The following is a 20,203-nucleotide window of genomic DNA, read 5'->3' as shown; positions in this document are numbered from 1 at the left end:
CTTTATATAAATCCTCTGAACAATCAACAAATTATTCAGTGGTTCCATTAATGAAGGTTCTCAACAATGAGTGATCTCTCCCCTCCTCTTCCAGAGGACACCTGGCAATGTCTGGAGACATTCTAAGCTGTCATAACTGCTACTAGCATCTGGTGGGTAGAGGTCATGGATGCTACCAAAGAGTCTACAATGGACATGACAGCTCACTACAACAAAGAATTCCAGCCCAAAATGTCAACAATGCTGACGCTAAAAAGAACTCTGCCCTAATGTATGTTGTTTTCTGCCTCCCTGCACTGGCTCATTTATTCTCCCTATACTTACTTCCCTTTTGCTTACCCCAAACCTGCCCAAAATCCAAGGACTTTTGTAGACTACTAAGTTTCACCAATCCATTCCTACACCCTACTTAAATAACACTTAAATGGTGTATGACTGCTAAATACTAGGAACTCTTGTAGGCCTGAGAGAGATACAGTTAAATTTTGAAGTAGAGAGTTGCAGTCCACCATGTGTTTATAATGGAGAAAACACACAACAAATAGTATGGTAACTGCAGCAATAGCTAAGTTCAAGATACAATGGCAAAAGAGCCAAAAAAGAAAAAAGAAAAAAAAAAACATCAAACTGCAAGTGGGTATATATTTCAACAATGGCTTCTAAAAGGCTGAGGTTTGATAAATAGCAGTTAAATACAAGAATGTAGGAAGAGAGACAGGAAGAAAAAGAAAGCAATCCAAGAAGAAAGAAAAACACATGTAAAACATAAACAGGTATTACCAGAACTGCAAATAGTTCATCATGATTATTAAATTTGTGTTATTAGGAAAAGTGGAGCAAGAGATGAAATACATGAAGCTAGAGACATAGGCATGGGTAAAATCATGAGTAGTCTTGTACTATAAACAGTCTTAAGTTTTAAACCACTGAGTACTGTATTAATTTAGGGGGAATTACTAAAATTTATGGCAAAAAAAGCCTTTACTCCCATGGGTTCCCTTTTCCACACACAAACTATTATTTTCTAGCCAATGAACTTCTTTTGTGACCTTTTTTACCCTGATGGCCTGCACTTGATTTTTCAGATATTTATTTTATGCCTTGCCTTCTCATCAAAATGTTTCTCAAAAGTATCAATTCCATAAACATGAGTTATATTTTCCCACAGCTGTTCGGGCAGTGTCATAAACATATGAAGTCCTCAAATATGTAATTTTATTTCTATTTTTAAATAGTATCTTTCAACATGAAAAAATATCTGACAGAGCTGGACGAAACGGCTCTCCTGCATGTCAGAGACCCTGAAATGATGCCTTTAAATCTTAGGGGCTGTGAACTTGTTCACTGCTCGGGAAGCAGAAACTAAGACCAAGTGAGGAGCACAAAGGGCTTTTTACTGGAGTGTAACACCCAGGAGGAGAGTGAAGGAGGGTTAGGGAGGGGAGCTATCAGCAGATCCAACCAAGTCCCCAACAGACAAACAGGTAGATGCAGAGCAGACTGCCCATTAAAGGAGTCCTACTGTGAGTGGAAATGGCTAAGGTTGCTATTAATCTTTACTCTATTATTCTAAAAGTACAAGCCAGTATTTCCAAATTGGTATACCTTTCACTGCAAGTGGCTATCTTAATGCTGATAAGCTCATTTTAAATTCCACCATAAATTCTAACTGTTATCAGATAGGAAAAAGCAGATAAATGGCAGTTAAATACAAGAATAATAATTGCTCCATAATTATGAGCAATGGCCCAAGATTTAACAGCTATGAAATGCACAGTAGCAGAAATAAAATTTCATTTCAGAAACAAACATGAAGTTTATCAATGGCTCTAAAACAAGTCATTTAAATAAATGGAAAAGGTTATTTAAAAAGGAAGGTTTGAAATTTTGAGAAAGAATACTAAAAATGTCAAAAACACTGAGCACTTAGGATTATAAATAAAAAACAATTTTTCATGAAGAAAGTAAAATAACTAAGAACCACATAGCATTATATAGATAGGTAGGTAGATACAAAATTTTGTTTAAATTGAGACAGCCGAGAATCACAGATTTTTAAGACAAAACTTGAAAAATCACATTTGAATTATTTCAAATCTAGATTTATATATATACAATTACTTTAAAATCTTGAAAAAACTTTTCCTATAATCCTTGCCACTACCACCAAAATATACAATTCAAGCATACCTACCTAATACAGTTACAGTTGTAGAGGACTGAGCATTTCCAAGCGGGAATGTAACAGCTTTGCATATGTATTTTCCAGAATCAGAGAATCCTATGTTATGTAGAGTAATTGTTGCATCATTAAGTGAATAGTTTTTAAATAAGACTCTTCCCTGATACTCTCCTTGAACAGAGAATCCATACTGAGGATGATGAACTGCAACAGTCTGTGAACTTTTGCCATGGATCTTCTCCCATGAAATTTGTGTTATAGTTTCATTTACTTCAATTAAACACTTCAGTGAAACATTCTTTCCCCATACTGCTGTGACATGTGGCTCCACAATAATTGGCCCAGCTAAGGCACCTATGGGGGAAAAAATAGTTCTTAAAATAGAAAAAAGTTATACTAACATATATCATTCTCCCTCCCTTCTTCTTTCCCTCTGTCCCTCCCACAAGCCCTTCTATAGGTGCTCACCTGCGTGTCCATGCACATTCACATACAAACATACATTTATGACTAAATAATAGGAAGGACTCAAAAGAGGCAGATGTTCCCAGGGCTGAATGTTAGACCCAAAGAGTGACTCTCAGATAAATCAAATACCTGCCAATATGTGTCGCAGTGGAAAAAGCACTAGATTGGACCAAGAATAAGCTTGGAAGGAGATTATTCCCCAGTCAAGCCTCCAGAAGAGATCCCAGCCCTAACTGACACCTTGACTGCAGTCTTGTGAAAGACTCTTAGGCAAAGAAACTAGCTGAGCCATGCATGAATTTCTGACACAAAGAGGGATAATAAATGCATGTCGTTTTAAAGCCACTGAACTTTAGGGTAATTTATTACTTCACAGTAGATCACTAATACATGAAGGATCTGTCAAACCAAATATAATACTAAAGTATCTTCTGGAGGGTTCCTCTATCAAGAAGCTCTATAAAAAACTTCATTTAAGACAGACCAACTACCAGAAAGCATTAATTTAAAAAACATTTATGTAAATGTGAAATCAATTTTTTTTTCCTATTTCGTGGATGAAGAATAAAATCCCACGAGCAAAAGTTAAAATGAAATGACATCAAACTTCTCCCCTGTAATACTGACTTCCTTGGGCCAAATCTAAATTATTTTAGGACAAATAAGACTAATATTTATAAATACTAAAGTCAAGCAAGATGCTGCTCAGTGACAAGTATATTGGAACATATATATAAGCCCTTGGAGAGTTTATGACTCACATGTCTCCTGACAAAATAAATATTCAAATTCAGAAGTAAATCAATATAAACACTCAAACATGGAAACTGTAAAAACAATACATTGTATAAATATCATCTTTGAAATTTAAAGTTATGTCTTATTAATATTCTTAAATACAAAAATGTAGAGGGTATCACTTTAAAAATAACCAAGAAAAATGTGTTTAAACATGTTCAAGGAGATCTAAACAACAACAAAAACTTTACAAATTATTATTTCCACCAGCCCTTTTTGGGAGAAAAAAACCATAAATGTATAAGTAAAATATAAAGAAATAGACAAACTATACCATCCAAATTGTAAATGAATTAAAAAATAGTAAGTAAACAAACAAGAGAGCAAACTGTACCATCTAGGAAATGACTGAAGATGTATTACAAAAAAGGATAACATAATAAAAAAAAATAAAAATAAAAAAATAATCATAAAAACAAAACAAAACAAAAAAGGATAGACAATTCACACTGACTATACTTAACAGTTATGGAAGAAAAAGGTTTTTTTAACCATTGTCCCAAAAAAGTATCAAGTTCTCAAAATTTACCATTGTGTTCTATCATGCTTTCAAGTGTAGATAATTACTAAGCTTTTAAAATTAATCCAAGACATATACATTTTATAAGTACTGTAATGTATTTTAGCAAGCTATCATAAGCCTAGTACTAAACCAAAAATATACAAAGGACAATTTATGAATATTAAAATTTTCACATATTATGAAATAATACCCAGCTTTGTGTTTAAAGAAAAAGACACAATGACAAAGTAGGATATTCCAAGACTGTAAGGATATTTTTAAACTATTTATCACACTGAAAGCTCACAATGACTTTCTCATTTGATGCTGAAAAGGCATTTTATAAAGTTTAGCATTCATTATCTGATTTTTTAGAAAACTCTAACAACTGAGAAAAGAAGGATTCTTAATAATAGAGTAGATTATTTTCAAATCAGTGGCCATCACCACAACACTAAAATAGAAAAAGGGGGCATTGCTATTAAAAAAAGATCAAGACAAAATGGTGCAGTATCATTATCACTGTTCAACTGACAATGGAAATTCCAGTGCAATGAGGTAAAAAAGAAAGAAAGAAAGAAACAGGGAAGGTAAAGCATTAGAAAGGAACAGACAGAATTATTATTTGAAAAACCTATTACCTGAAAAATCTAAAAAGGCTATTAGAACAAATAATATGGGTGCATATAAAACATGCAAAATATATCCAAAATATATAATCAGCATGTTAGGATAGGTGATAACCTTTACAAATTTATTATAGAGAAGACAATATTTGTAAAACATTAATATTTCAAATGCCCATGAATAAAGTTGTAAAGAACTATAAACCTGAGCAACTGACTTGAATAAATGTAAGATATGTCATGTTCCTGTAGGAAAACTTAATACTATTTAGACATCATATCGCCCCATATCACACAAATTTCAAAGCAACTGCAGTGAAATCTCTGATAAAAATTCTTGAAACTAGACTAGTGACAATAGCTAAGAAATATTTCAAAAACAACAATGGCCCAGTAGGAGGGAGGGGAAATGCTAAAATAAAAATAATAAAAAGCTTACTATTAGTATCTGAAAACAATTTAAAGTACACAAACTGACCTATATATACACACACACACACACACACACAAAAAAAATACTGATATACAACAAAGTATTTTGTATGAGTGGGGAAATAGCAAATTCGTCAAGATGCTGAAAGGAGAAGAGCTAAATACTTGGAAATAGATCCCCGCTTCACACTAAGTGCGTGCACGCGCACACGCACACACACATACACACACACACAAGGACTGAAGATCAAAATGTAAAAAACAGGCACATATGCCTGCACATATACTGACAATAACTTTGTATATTCTGGCAAATAATGTTAGTTACTCCTAGAGAGTGTGATACTGAGGATTAAGGAAAGAACTTTCAGTTTTTACTTTGTGTTCCTCTTTGATGTCAAAATCATTTATAAGTAATGTTCATAATAAAAGCAAATTAAAAATAAAAATAAACAATTAAATCCTCCTCAGGTAGAAATGGAAAAGAGATAGGATAAGGTGTTATGGACTGAGTATTTGCACTTCCCCAAATTTTTATATTACAGCCCTAATCTCTAAAGTGATAATGTCTGTAGATGGGGCCCTTGTGTGGTAATCAGGTTTATGAGGTCATGAGGGTAGAGCCCCTATGGTGACATTAGTGTTCATATGAGAAAAGGAAGAAAGACAAGCTCTCTCTCTTTCTACCATGTGAGGACAAAGCAAGAAGGTGGCTATCTACAAGTCAAGAAGAGGGTCCTCACCAGGAACTGAATCTGCTCACACCTTGATCTTGGACTGCTCAGCCTCCAGAACTGTGCGAAATAAATATCTGTTGTTTAAGCCACCCAGTCTATAGTGCTTTGTTACAGCAATCTGATCTAAGACATTAAGTATCAAAATAACCTGGGAGGGATAGTGCTAAATCCTAACTCCTTACAACTGGTAAGAAGTATGGCCTAGTGAGCCACCATTACTGAAGGGGGATGTATTGGGAGAAAGGAAAAAGAAAAAATGAATCCACTGACTCAAAAACATATTTACATTATTTAAATACACTCTACAATATTTAAATAGGGAAAGCCACTCTCAGCATAAAAGAAAAGATAGAAAAACCACCTAGAAAAGGGTTGATAGATTTGACCAGGAAAACTGACCCCCTAGTAAAGAGCTTGAGTAGATTAAAAAAACTACAAATGGCTATTTTTTAGTAAGTGTTTAATTTTACTCATAAGTATTAACATAACTATCAGGTTTTACTTTTTCATCTTTTGTTTTAGTATCTAGGAGATAATGAGTAATTTTTACTTTCCAATTTTTCTACAAAATTATTCTGGGTAGTTTTTGCAAAAGTAAACTTTGGCACAATTTTCTGTTGTTTCAATCCTTAAAGCTCTGAGCAAGTTTTGATAGTTTGGCTCTCCCTTAGATTCCATGAGCTTCTAATAATGTATCTCCCTTTTTGTGTTTTAGTCAGCCAAAGTGAGTTTCTGTTGCCTGTAAACAAGTGTATAATACATTTCCAATCCTAGACAAAACCCAAAAGTTAAAAACCACTTCTAAGTAAGATTTTCCCCCATGGAATCTTAAAACTGTGGAGAAACAGATTCTCCACCATGCTTCTTAGACCAAAGTCACTATTCGAATGCCTCACTTATCAAGGTCTCCCAAACACTGAGACTACCCCTTCCCCCCACTTCCCCATATTAAGTGGACTTTGACAGGAGAGCAGAAGTGTATCCTGGAGAAACATAAATGTTTGTTTCTAAAGACCTAAATTATTTGAAGTTCTTTTTTTTTTTTTTTTTAAGATTTTATTTATTTATTTGACAGAGAGAGAGAGCGAGAGCAGGAACACAAGCAGGGGGAGTGGGAGAGGGAGAGGCAGGCTTCCCGCGGAGCAGGGAGCCCGATGCGGGACTTGATCCCAGGACCCTGGGATCATGACCTGAGCCGAAGGCAGACGCTTAACGACTGAGCCACCCATGCGCCCCTGAAGTAAGTTCTTCATTAAGAGTGATATAAGTCTAGAATATAAAGAGGCTAAGGAACAGCAAAGACTTGAACTTTTCATATCTGGCAAGACCCTACCTGACATTGTCAGAAGGCGTTCCTGGCTACTATACACTCTAGAGGCCAAAGAAAAACATTCCATTTGTACCATTAACTAATTAATTGACCTTATCATCCTTTTAGAGAGAAAGAGAGAGAAATGAGTGTTTTCTTCCTACCTGTAGCTCCCATGAAAACACTAGAACCATGAAAATAAAACTGTCTGGATTTTTCATGTATATTTGAACAGTCAGTCAGGTTTTAGAGCGTACAGAGAACACAAATCATTTGAAAATATTCAAAAGGAATTGTGACAGAAAAATAAAATGTAATGATTCGTGTATGATAACTTCTATGGGTTATTTAAAAACAAAAACAAAATGATTGACATTCATATTAGAGAGCACATTGAAGTGTCTGAAATGCAAGTATAAAGTGACAACAGTTCACTTTCCTACCTCTCCCACTACCAACAATGAACCAAAAAGTAATAGAAGTTATCACAAATCTATCTTTAATACTACCTTTTTTGGTACTTTGTTATTATTTTTTTAACCATATCTCATTTTCAAACTATGGAAACGGCAGGCATCTTGGACATTTTAGGTCCCAGGATCTTTCAAACGTTACGATCTACAAAATAGGTATACGCAAATATTCTACAAATCAAACTTTACTGTACTCTATGTCCAAATACAAATAAAACCTCCAAAAATCTCTAAGGTATGGACCCTTTCAGACTCCTCAAATTTAGACTAATTTTTAAAGCAACAACTGAAGTAGTATACATTTTCAAGAAACTAGCAAAATCACAGTGTCTAGGTATTCTCAATAATTTCGGCATACTTAAATTTTAGATGAATCAGATTTATCACTAGCACATTCAAAAATTAATTTGAATTGTTTTAAGTGTTTAAGTCACATGAGCTTTAAAAATATAAAAAAGTCTTTTCAACAACATCCCCAAACAACACTCAAAACAGAAATAAGCACAGAAGAGTGAAGCCAAGTGAATTAAATAATATAATGTAAGGACTAACTATAATGGCAAACTCAAATACTATTAGAATATGAGAGAATCTCTAACTTCTTGTCATGTTTTAATTAGAAAAATTAACTCTGAGATCACAGGAGGTCCTACAGCCTAAAGAAGAAACTGGATTACATACTAAAAATGATGGAGAAAACCCAAGACCATTCATTTATCAGTATGAATTAGGTACACGCTTTTGTACCAGGTACTGTTCTAAGTACTGGGTATAGTACTGAACAGCTGCCCCTGTCTTTATGCAGTTTACATTCTAATTGGAGAGAAAGAATTAAAATAAAAAGATATCAGATAGTAAGAACTATGGAGGTAACAGTGATTGGTTTAGGGTACCACCGTAGCTTTTTTAAGGGCACTAGCATAGCTTTTTTTGATGCAGGAGAGAGAAGATGGGATTTGAATCAGGATAATCAAAGTGGTAGTGGTAAGCAGTAGTCAGATTCTGGATATACTGTATTGTAAAACAAAAACAAAAAAAACAGCAAAACAAAACAGGATTGCTGGTGGAACAAAAAAACTGGGTCTGAGAGAAATAGAGAAGCCAAAATTACTCCAAAGTTTTTGACCTGAGCAAGTGAAACGAAAAGAGTTGGCCATTTACCAAAATGAGAACTAGCAAGCGGAACATTTTTAAGGGTTAGAGGTAGACAGGAATTCAGAAGTAGTTTTGGACTTGCCTATTTCACAACCAAATGCGTACTGTTGAATAAGCAGCTGGCTATATAAGAATACGCTGTTATAAGATATAAGAATATAACTTTCTGGAGAAAGTGAGAGACTGAAGATATAAATTTAGACCAATCATCACATAAAAGGTATATAAAGTCATGAGACTGAATGAAACCACCTACAAAGTATTATAACAGCATTCAGACCAAGCATCCATGGTGCATTCAAACATTTAAAGATTTGGAAGTTGAGTAGAATTCAAAAAAAGATGACAAAGACTAGTCAGGGAAGAAAGAAGAATCCTGCACTGTTAGTGAAGCAAGCACCTTGAAAGAGAGAGTGATCAGTTATTCCAAATATTACCAACTGGCCAAAAAAGAAGAACCAGGAAGTAACCAATGAATTTAGCAACTGTCTTAGTGAGTGGTGAGGATAAATGCCTGACTGGAATAGATTTATAATAGTACAGAGACCTCTGCTTGTAGACAAGGAGCAGTAAAGGGATTTACCCCCCTCCTTCTTGAAACCACCATTTCAAGACAACAATCAACAGGCAACAAAGAATATTGATCCTGAGGGACAGTAAACATACAAGGTAAGCCCAGTAATTGGCCTCAGCTTACCACCTGGCATGAATTCCAAGCCCTTAACATAGGGAGAGAGAATCTAACAGCCAAGAAATCTCCCTGAGTTCTATCCAACACTGTACAATCAAGAAGAAAAAGAAATAAAAGGCATCTAGATTAGGGGGGAAAAAAATGTATTTGCAGAAAACAATCATCTGTGTGAAAAATCTGATGGATTTTCTACAAGAAAGCTACTACAACAAGGGTATTTAGCAAGGACAGTAGTTCTTATATAGCACCTAAGATCAATATCAATTTTATTTCCATGTGTTAACAGTGAAAAATTGGGGAAAAAAAATTTAAAACACTGCTGTTATAAAATAACATCAAAAGAAAAAAAAGATGAAATGGGTACAGATCTGACAAAAGGTATGAAAAACCTACAGTTAAAACTACAAAATTTGCTAAGAGAAATTAAAGACCTAAATAAATGGAAAGATAAACTTTTCTCATAGGTTAGAACTCAATATTCTTAAAATATTAATTTTTTCTAAATTGAGCTACTGATTAAACACAATCCCAATCTGAATCCAAGCAGATTTTTTTAAAAAGTCACAAGTTTTTTTTTCTTAAAATTCACATGGACGTGCAAATGTAAATTTTTGTGACTTTAGGTTGGCAAATATTTCTTAGGTATGTTACCCAAAAGCACAATTGGTGGATTTTTTTTTTTTTAAAGATTTTATTTATTTATTTGAGACAGAGAGAATGAGAGAGAGAGAGCACATGAGAGGGGGGAGGGTCAGAGGGAGAAGCAGGCTCCCTGCCGAGCAGGGAGCCCGATGCGGGACTCGATCCAGGGACTCCAGGATCATGACCTGAGCCGAAAGCAGTCGCTTAACCAACTGAGCCACCCAGGCGCCCTCAATTGGTGGATTTCATAAAAAATTTTCTACTCTTCAAAACACACTCTTAAGACAAGCCATTTAATGGGGAAAAAAACTTTGCAGAACATATCTGATAAAGGATTTATATCTGATAAAGAACTCGAATGCAAAATACATGAAGACCTCTTAAAACTTCATAAAAAGAAAACAAACAAGCCAATAAAAAAAATGAGCAAAAGATCTGAACAGACACATCACCCAATAGTACATGAATAGGTGCTCAACATCATTAGAGAAATGCAAATTAAGACCACAATAAGATACCACTACTCATCCATTAGAGAGGCTAAAATCAAAAAGACTGAAATACCAAATGTTAGAGAGAATGTGGAGGAACTGGAGCTCTTCATTGCTGGCTGAACTGCAAAATGGTACAATCACACTGGAACACACCAGCAGTTTCTTAAAAGTTAAATATACAAGCACCATATCATTCACCCATTTCATTCTTGTGTCTTCACTCATTAGAAAGGAAAACATGTGTCTATACAAAGACCTGTACACAAATGTTCACAGCAACTTTATTTATTTTTTAAGATTTTATTTATTTATTTGAGACAGAGAGTGAAGGAGGGAGAGAGCATGAGTGGGGTAGAGGGAGAATGGAGAAGCAGACTCCCTGCTGGGCAGGGAGACTGATGTGGGGCTCAATCCCAGGACCCTGGGATCATGACCTAAATTGAAGGCAGATGCTTAACCAATTGAGCTACCCAGGTGCTCCCACAGCAACTTTTATTTTTAACAGCCAAAAACTGGAACCAACCCAAATGTCCATTAACAAGTGAATGAAGAAACACATTGTAGCACAGCCATACAATAAAATATTATTCAGCAACAAAGGGGAAAACCCAAATAGGAACAGAGGGGATCATCTTCAACTTGAAAAAGAACACTTACTTTTTAAAAATCTACAGTTAACGTTATACTAATGGTGAGAAACTAGCTGCTTTCCCAGTAAGATCAGGAACAAGGCAAGGATGCCCCCCCTCCGTTGTAGCTTTTCAGCATTATACTAGAAATTCTAGCTAATGTTAGAAGAAAGGGAAATGAAACATATAGTGATTAGGAAAGAAGAAATAAAACTTTGTTCACAGATGACATGATTGTCTACATAGAAAATCAGAAAGAAATGACCAAAAAAAATAAAAACCCTCTTCAAACTAATAAGCGGTTATAGCAAAGCTGTAGGATACAATCATTTTCCTATATGCTAACAATGAAAAGTATAATTTCAAATTAAAAACACAGTATCATTTACATTAGTACCCCCAAAATGAAATATCTGGATATATATCTTTTTTTTTAAGATTTTTATTTATTTATTTGACAGAGCGAGACACAGCGACAGAGGGAACACAAGCAGGGGGAGTGGGGGAGGGAGAAGCAGGCTCCCCATGGAGCAGGTAGCCCAATGCGGGGCTAGATCCCAGGACCCTGGGATCATGACCTGAGCCGACGGCAGACGCTTAACGAATGAGCCACCCAGGCACCCCTGGATATAAATCTTAACAAAATATGTACAAGATCTACGTGAGGAAAACTACAAAACTGACCAAAGTTATCAAAGAACTAAGTAAATGTAAACATATTCCATGTTCATGGATAGGAAGACTCAATATTGTCAAGATGTCAGTTCTTCCCACTTGATCTATACATTCAACATAGTCCTAGGCAAAATCCCAGCAAGTTACTTTGTGGACATCAACACACTGATTCTTGGGAGAAATGGAAGACCCAGAATAGCCCACACAACATTGAAAAAGAAGAACAAAATCAGAGGACTATCACCACATGACTTCAAGACTTAGTATAAAGCTATAGTAACCAAGAAAGTGTGGCACTGATGAAAGAACAGACAAACAGATCAATTAAAACAGAATAGAGAGCCCAGAAGTAGATGACTATAATCAATAGATTCTAACAAAGGAGCAAAGGCAACATAATAGAGCAAAGAGAATATTTTCAGGAAATGGTGCTGGAACAACTGGACATCCACATGGAAAAATATGAATCTAGACCAACCTTACACCCTTCACAAAAATTAACTCAAAATGGATCACAAATGTAAATGTAAAATGCAAAACTATAAAATTCCTAGAAGATAACACAGGAAGAAACCTAGATGATGTTGGGGATGGTGATCATTTTTTAGACACGACACCAAAGATATGATCCAAGAAATAATGGACAAGCTGGACATCATCAAAATAAAAATTTCTGCTCTGCAAACAACACTATCAAGAGAATGAGAAGACAGGCCACAGACTGGGAGAATACATATGTTTGCAAAAGAAATATCCTAATAAAGGGCTAATACCCAAAATACATACAGAACTTTTAAAACTCAACAGTAAGAAAAGAAACAACCCAATTAAAAAATGAGCCAAAGACTTTAACAGACACATTACCAAAGCGGTATCAATGGCAAAGAAACTTATGAAAAGATGCTCAGCATCATATTATTAAGTAATTGCAAATTAAAACAACAATTAGATATCACCACACACCTATTAAAATGGCTAAAATCCAAACACTGCCAATACCAAATGCTTACAAAGACATGGAGCAACAGGAACTACCGTTCATTACTGGTGGAAATGAAAAATGGTACAGCCACTATGGAAGACAGTTTGGCAGTTTCTTAGAAAACTAGATATACTCTTATGCTATAAACCAGCAACTGTGTTCCTTTGTATTTACCCAAACAAGTAGAAAACTTACCTCTATGTACAAACAAACCTACAAATGGATGTTTATGGCAGCTTTATTAAGAATTGCCAAAATTTGGAAGCAACCAAGGTGTCCTTCAGGGGATGAATGAATAAACTGTGGTACATTCAGACAATGGAATATTATCCAGCACTAAAAAGAAATGAGGTATCAAGCCACAAAAAGACATGGAGGAACTTTAAAAAGTATATAGTTAAAAAAAAGCCAATCTGTAAAGGCCATATACTGAATGATTCCAATTATGTGATATGTTGGAAAAGGCTAAACTATGGAGACCGTAAAAAGATCAGTGGTTGCCAGGAGTTGGAGGGAAGGGGGAAATGAACAGCTGTAAAATATCAAGAATTTTTAGGGCAGTAAAATTACTCTGCATAATACTATAATGGTGAATCCATGTCATGCAATTGTCAAAACCCATGGAATGCACAATACTAAGAATAAGCCCTAATGTAAACTATGGCCTTTGGGTGATGATGATGAAGTGTCAAAGTAGTTCATCAATTTCAACAAATGTATCACTCTGGTAGAAGATGCTGATGGGGGTTGCTGAGGGGAAGGGTGACTAGAGGGCATATGGGAACTCTCTGTCCATTCAATTTTGCTATGAGCTGAAACTGCTCTTAAAAAGTGAAGTCTATTAAAAATTTTAAAAAGGAATACTTATATAACCAAATACTACTCACAATAAAAGGAAATAAACTGATACATGCGACAATATGGTTAAATTTCAAAGTAATTATGCTGAAAGAAGAAAGCAAGAGTACATAAAATATAATTCCATTTATATAAAACTCCAGAAAATGCAAACTACAATGACAAAAAGCAGGTAGGTGCTTGCTTAGGGGAAGGTGGATAGGAAAGGATGGGATGGATGATTCACAGACAATACAAGGAAACTTTTGGGAGAGATAGATAATATTCAATATCTTCACTGTAGTGATGTTTTAACAGGCAACATCTTTGTTAAAACTTATCAAATTGTAAACCTTAAGTAGTGCAGCTTATTATATGTCATTTACACCTAATAAAACTGTTTTATATAAAAATGAGACTAGGAGAAGAATGCGAGAACATTTTGTATATAGATAACTCAAGATGATTTTTACTATAAAGACAAAGAGATCAGACAGTAGCTCAAGAGAGATTATGCATCACGGAAAGTCTTTTCTTAATGAGAAATATTATAACATATTTTCATGCTGACTGAAATGACTGAAAAGGAAAATATATGAGACAAGAAAAGGCACAGTTGTTAAAAGTGATATCTTTGAGAAAACACAGTGTGGGACAGGACTCTTGAGGGATATCGTTAGCCATTGATTGTACCTCAGTTGTAGCTTGCAGTCTACCTTTACAGATGGGTACGTATGGTAGTGAAAGTTCTTTTCTAACTACTTGTGTTTGCTCTTTAAAATAGAAAGCAAGGATTTCATGTGAGAATAAGAGAGGATGTCTAGAGGCTTAAAAAGACATAAGGTATAAAATAGCTGTGGGGGAAGAGTAGACGGAACATAGTAGTATTCAAAGTGTGACTCTTGAGAGTCCCCAAGACCTTTTAAGGTGGTTAATAAAATCAAAACTAAGGTCACAGTCGTTCTAGGTAACCATCTTTTTCATTCCCTTCTGTCATAAGTATACAGTGGATATTCCAGAACATATGTTATTCAGCAGGTTAAATACAGAAGCAGGTATGAAAATCCAGTTGTTACTAAGATAGATGTTAAAAACATTTGCAAAATAAAGAAGTATACCACATCATTATTTTTAATAGAAAATACTTATTTTCATAAAAATATTTGTTAACATATAATGATTATTTTTGAAGGAATTAAAGCATTTAAAAATTACTCAGTTTGGGGCGCCTGGGTGGCTCAGATGGTTAAGCGTCTGCCTTTGGCTCAGGTCATGATCCCAGGGTCCTGGGATCGAGTCCCGCATCGGGCTCTCTGCTCCTTGGGAGCCTGCTTCTCCCTCTGCCTCTCTCTCTCTGTCTCTCATGAATAAATAAATAAAATCTTTAAAAAAAAAATTACTGTTTTAATTTTTAATCAAGTAAATACTGGCAGATAAGATCCACACTAACAAAAGCTCACTGTAGTCCTCAATAATTTTTTTAAGAGTAGAAAAAAGAACCACTGACTAGGAAAACGTATATTTCAGGGTAGTACCAAGAATCAATGCAGCTGCCTGAGTGGAGGCATGGAAAAGGCAAATAGTATGTAAGATTTAACCTAGGTTGAGAGTTTTACCAGGCTAGCACAGATAAAAGATGAACAAGGGGCTGATGGTACAAAGAAGTGAGTTCAATGATAGGCCATACATAGACTTTCAGCTCGTCAAGAAAAGAAGAAAAGGAAATACGATCAAATAAAGGGTTATAGAAACCAATGTAGATAAAGATTGTAGGAATTAAAGTTCTAAGCAAAGTGAGGTGGATAATGTGAGATGGTAGGGAAGTCAATTTCTCTGAGACTTAGTTTTCACATTTATAAGATGTCTCATCACCTTACAGTTGTACATTCCTGAAAATTGTCAGTTTTTACATACCATTTTATTAGATTTTCATTTAACCATTTCATTTGATCCCCACACCCTATCCCTCCCCACAAAAAAAGCACATTGTGAGGTAGAGAGGTAATTTTTTTCCCCATATGACACATCAAGAAAAAAAAAACTTACCCAAGGTCATACAAACAATAAGAGACAGTGCCATCTGCCATAGTAGAATCAGGGAAAGCTTTGCAACAGGTGGAATTTAAGCTGTGCCTTGAAAACCAAGATTTTCATAGGCTAGGTATACCAATGCAGGTTAATCAAAGATCCAGTATTAGGCCAAAATACAGAAAATAAGACGAGAGGGAAGGCTGAATCCAAAATGAGTAAAGGGCAGTAATCAGAAATGACAGAGTAGAGAACTAAACTAAAATTAAAACTTCTAATTATGCTTTGGCACAGTGTTTAACAATTCCTAGAATAGCTCAATTGCCACATGTGGCCAATGACTACAGTTCGAGTACAGCTATATAACATTTGTTTCATGAGGTACAGTTCTAGAATGGAAGTTTAATAAAACTTCTAACTACAGGTCTGAGTTTTCTATAAAACTCAACAAAAAAATCAGCCAAAAAGAGTTATAATGATTTACATGTAACCAAACACAGGGAATAACGGGTGCAAGAGATGGCAAACGTTCTACTACAATATTTCCATATATTAACACTAACTATAAATTTTATCCCATTGTATCATATCATCTTACCTTTAAGTAGTAATTTCAGCCTTTACAAAATGCTCTAAAATGTTGTTTCCACCATCTATTCTCAATCACACCTTTCAATTTCAAATAAAGAAAATATCTTGATTTAACCAACATAAATAAAGGTTCTCTTTAGTTAAGTTTACTTTATGCTTAAAAGCACAGTTTCTTCATATTTTCAGAACAGAAGCACAAAATCTTAGATCTGGAAGAGAATTCAGAGAACATCTAATCTAATCTCATTTTAGAGAGACATTTGAGGTGATTTGCCCTTAACATATAGCTAGTGGCAAAAGAGAGACCAGAAGCCTTCTGGCTTCAAAAAGTAATCTTTCCAACTCCATCATGCTGAGCACATTATAAATAAATTCTAAATGTTTTACAGAAAGAATATCTAGAAAGGCTATTAATGGGGACATTCAAAAGCTCAGTGATTTTCAAAATAAAAGGGGGGGGGGCTAAGTTCTTAAGTCCGTACTACTCCTACTAGAGGTGAAACGCTCTTGGGAGAATGGATTTTCCTAACAATTACTAAGAATTTGCTCTTTCAATCCCATTGCAACCTGTGAAATTGTGGCAAGTTTTAAACACCAATGAAATTATGAGTTTTAATCCTAATAACATTTATTTCCCCAAATACTATAGTAATTATATTAAGCTTTACTGCTATTCCAGCAGTAAAATTTATAATATTAAGCAATTTTTCAACCAAAAGAATTGTTTTTTAACCATACTAATGAATTTATTTCTGATCCTTTAATTTACTTTAACCTTATAAGTGATACATAAAAACAGAAGACCTATGAAATGTACTCTCAGATGAAGTAGACATTGTAAAGAACAGGTGCTTCAAAGACACTGATCTATTATCAATTCTCATAAAGGACAGCCAGACCCAAGTAAAAATGTATACACACATTTATACAACATGCATTAATAATCCAGAAATCTCAAATTTATTGTTTTAAGAGACATCTCTAAACAATTATGTGGAGCCTATGGTTCAGTAGTACAGTACTTCTCAGAACTGAGAATGAGACTTAAATTGTGAACGATGAGAGGGTGGAACGAAAAAGCAAGAACTTTGGAGCCAGACTAACCTAGATTCAAGAACACACAGATGTCTAAATTTTTATCAGTATGACCCTGGGTACTTGACAGCCTGTTTTATCACCTATAAAATGGGACTATTATCACCTAATTAACAAGATTTCGCTAAATTTTTTCAAAAAATTCAAAACATACAGCACCAAAGGAAACTCTGCTAGAATTGTTTTAGATCCAGTTAAAGCTAACACCTAATTCTATAGTGGCACCAATCTGTATGCCCCCCAAGCACCTCTAGTAGCTGAGAGGTAAGCATAAAACATCTGTACAGCTATACTGATTTAGAGTTAAGGTTTTACAAGGCTGGTGTAAGTGAAAAATATTGGGGAAAAGGATTCGATATTATAAGACAAATCTAGATTGAAAAAGGAAGTGAGCTAATATGGACCAAAATACAGTAGGTATGGCACATAGTAAGAGTTAAAATATTTACTGAGTTTCATTCACTGAATATTAAGTACTAGGTACTATCAGGTAGAAAACAGTATACCCCGAGATTCCCAAGAGCTAAGAATTTAGACGAGAAAATAATGCTTCTAAGGCAATGAATATTATGGGTAGAGTGACCATATAATTTGTTATCCTAGCCAAAACATAAATTTTTTACAGTGAACGGGAAGTGAAAGAGCATTATTGATAATTATGCCAGAATAACAGTTACCTAGGCATTCCGAGACAAAATGGGATATATCACATTTATGAGAGTCACCCCAGTCAAGGGTGCCAATGTATAGTAACTTGGGAGAAGGAATGAGAGACATGTGTACAGTGAGAAAAGCTCCATCGAAAAAGTGAAATTTTCTTTTAGCTAAGCATAAACTAGTAATTCTAATTTTATTTCAGTAGATTTGTGGAAGAATAGTGGAATTTAAGCTGCATCTTAGGCAAGGGGAGTTTTTCCAAGCAGAGAGAAGGCACTATAGAAAAACAAAAATAAAGAGATTCACAGAAACAGAAAATGCAAGGAGAGTCTGGGAAACCAGAAAAAATCCAGGTACTGATAAAAATAAAAAATTAAAAAATAACAGAGATGAAGCCAGAAAGGCAAATTCTTAATTCAGTTTATGTGTGCATCCATTTTGTTCATTAACACTTATTTAACAGCTACCTGTATTGACCAGGCTTAATGCTGAGGAAGGACAAGGAGGAACATTCCTTACTCTTCAGAAGCTTAAAGCCAAATCAGAGAAAGTGTAAACAAGCAGAAGGAAAAAAAGAAGTAACATCATAGAGTGAAGGTTTAGGAAGCCAAAAAATAAGCTAGGAAATTCATCTAGCAGAAGTTCACTTGTTATAGTGGGGGAAAAAAAAGCACAGATACAGAAAGAGCAATTAGGAGTATAAAACTCTGATTATGACCTTATTTGGAAAAGGGGTCTCTGCAGATATAATTAAAAATCTCAGGATGAGAACATCCTGGATTACCCAAGTAGGCCCTAAATCCAGTGACAAGTGTCCTTTTAAGTAACAAACATGGAAAAGAGTGGCAAAGACCATGTTAAAACTGAGGCAGAGACTGGAGTTATGCAGCCAAGGAATGTCTGTGACCACCAGAAGCTGGGAGAAGGAAGGAACAGAATCTCCCCTAGAGCTTTCTGGAGGGAATGTGGCCCTGTAGACACTTGTAGCATGGTCTTCTATTGTCCACAACTATGAAAGAATAAATCTTTGTTTTAAGCCAAGTTTATGATAATTCGTTATGGCAGCCCTAGGAAACTATAATAGGAGGCCACTGCACTAAACTAAGCATGAGACATAAATGCCCAGAACAAGAGTAGTGAGAATACAGATGCAAACAGAAAAGACTTATGGGGGAAAATTACAAAGGACAGTGCTTAGAACTTCTATCAGAGCAGCTCCAATCTTACACATGTAAAACTGTTGAAGGGGAAAGAAAATGGAAAAAGTAAGGGGGCTGAATATTACCAGACTATATGTCTAGAGTCATTTTCAGCACTGTTTGGCGATTTGGCCCTTCTTCTGCATTGTCAAAAGATGGACAAAACTAGACTCCCACGATTTGTACTATAATCCTACCACCCACCATAATCTCTTCCATCCTAATTTCCATAAAAACCATCTCAATGAAAATATTCACTATCCTTTGAATCTAGTTAAGCTCTTTAATATACCATTCAATATAGCAAGCAATCTCAAAAAAAAAAAGCCATTTTTAGGTCACTTTTTTTCCACTGTCTCCAAGATGCAGATCTTTTCCACCTCTAAAACTGGGTCACAAGTGGCCTATGTATATGCAAACTTGGTTATTATTCCTGGTGGCATGACTGATGATAGGCAACCCTATGACCTATGACCTTTAAAGCAAGAATTATATGTTCCACTGTATCTTTTTAGTAAGATGAGGATAGCACTAGAATGAAAACTTGCAGAATGGATATTAGAGGCTTGTAAGAAAAATCTGAGACAATGTACTTCTGTGCAATAAAGAGTTAACATAGTGAGCCTAAACTGGTATCCTTAAAAAGGCCTTCATGCAAGGATGGCCTTTGGCTAATGGTGGGTAACTTAAAAGATCTGAGTAAAGTTCTCACCATTAATTGGTAATAGTGGCTCACTGTGCCTAAATTGTTCTGTACAAACAATAGGTTTATGACAAACACCTACTTTCCTTCTAAGAATCTGGAATTTGGATATGTGCTAGGCCTACATGATCAATCTCCAATAAAATTCTGTTCATGGAGTCTCTAATGAACTTCCATGGCTAGCAACAAGACATGTTGTTACAAGTCATTCCTGGGGGAACTAAGTATATGCTGTTCAACTCCACTGGGAGAGGGCTCTGGAAGCTTGTGCCTGATTTTCCCCAGACTTTGCATTGTG

The 20,203-nt window shown here is 35.1% G+C and overlaps 1 protein-coding gene across 1 annotated transcript in view; it reads right to left on the bottom strand.

The window, feature by feature from the left end:
- Nucleotides 1–20,203, bottom strand: part of NECTIN3 (nectin cell adhesion molecule 3) — a 113,373-nt gene that overhangs the window by 69,189 nt on the left and 23,981 nt on the right. Inside the window, exon 2 of the mRNA XM_021692470.1 lies at nucleotides 2,195–2,536. Within this exon, the coding sequence (XP_021548145.1) occupies nucleotides 2,195–2,536 (342 nt within the window). The remainder of the gene's footprint in view (nucleotides 1–2,194; nucleotides 2,537–20,203) is intronic.

The sequence above is a fragment of the Neomonachus schauinslandi genome, chromosome 1 (assembly GCF_002201575.2).
Source record: "Neomonachus schauinslandi chromosome 1, ASM220157v2, whole genome shotgun sequence".
Classification (NCBI taxonomy): domain Eukaryota; kingdom Metazoa; phylum Chordata; class Mammalia; order Carnivora; family Phocidae; genus Neomonachus; species Neomonachus schauinslandi.
The sequence above is the reverse complement of the archived record's forward strand: the minus strand, read 5'-3'. Positions and strand labels throughout refer to the sequence as shown.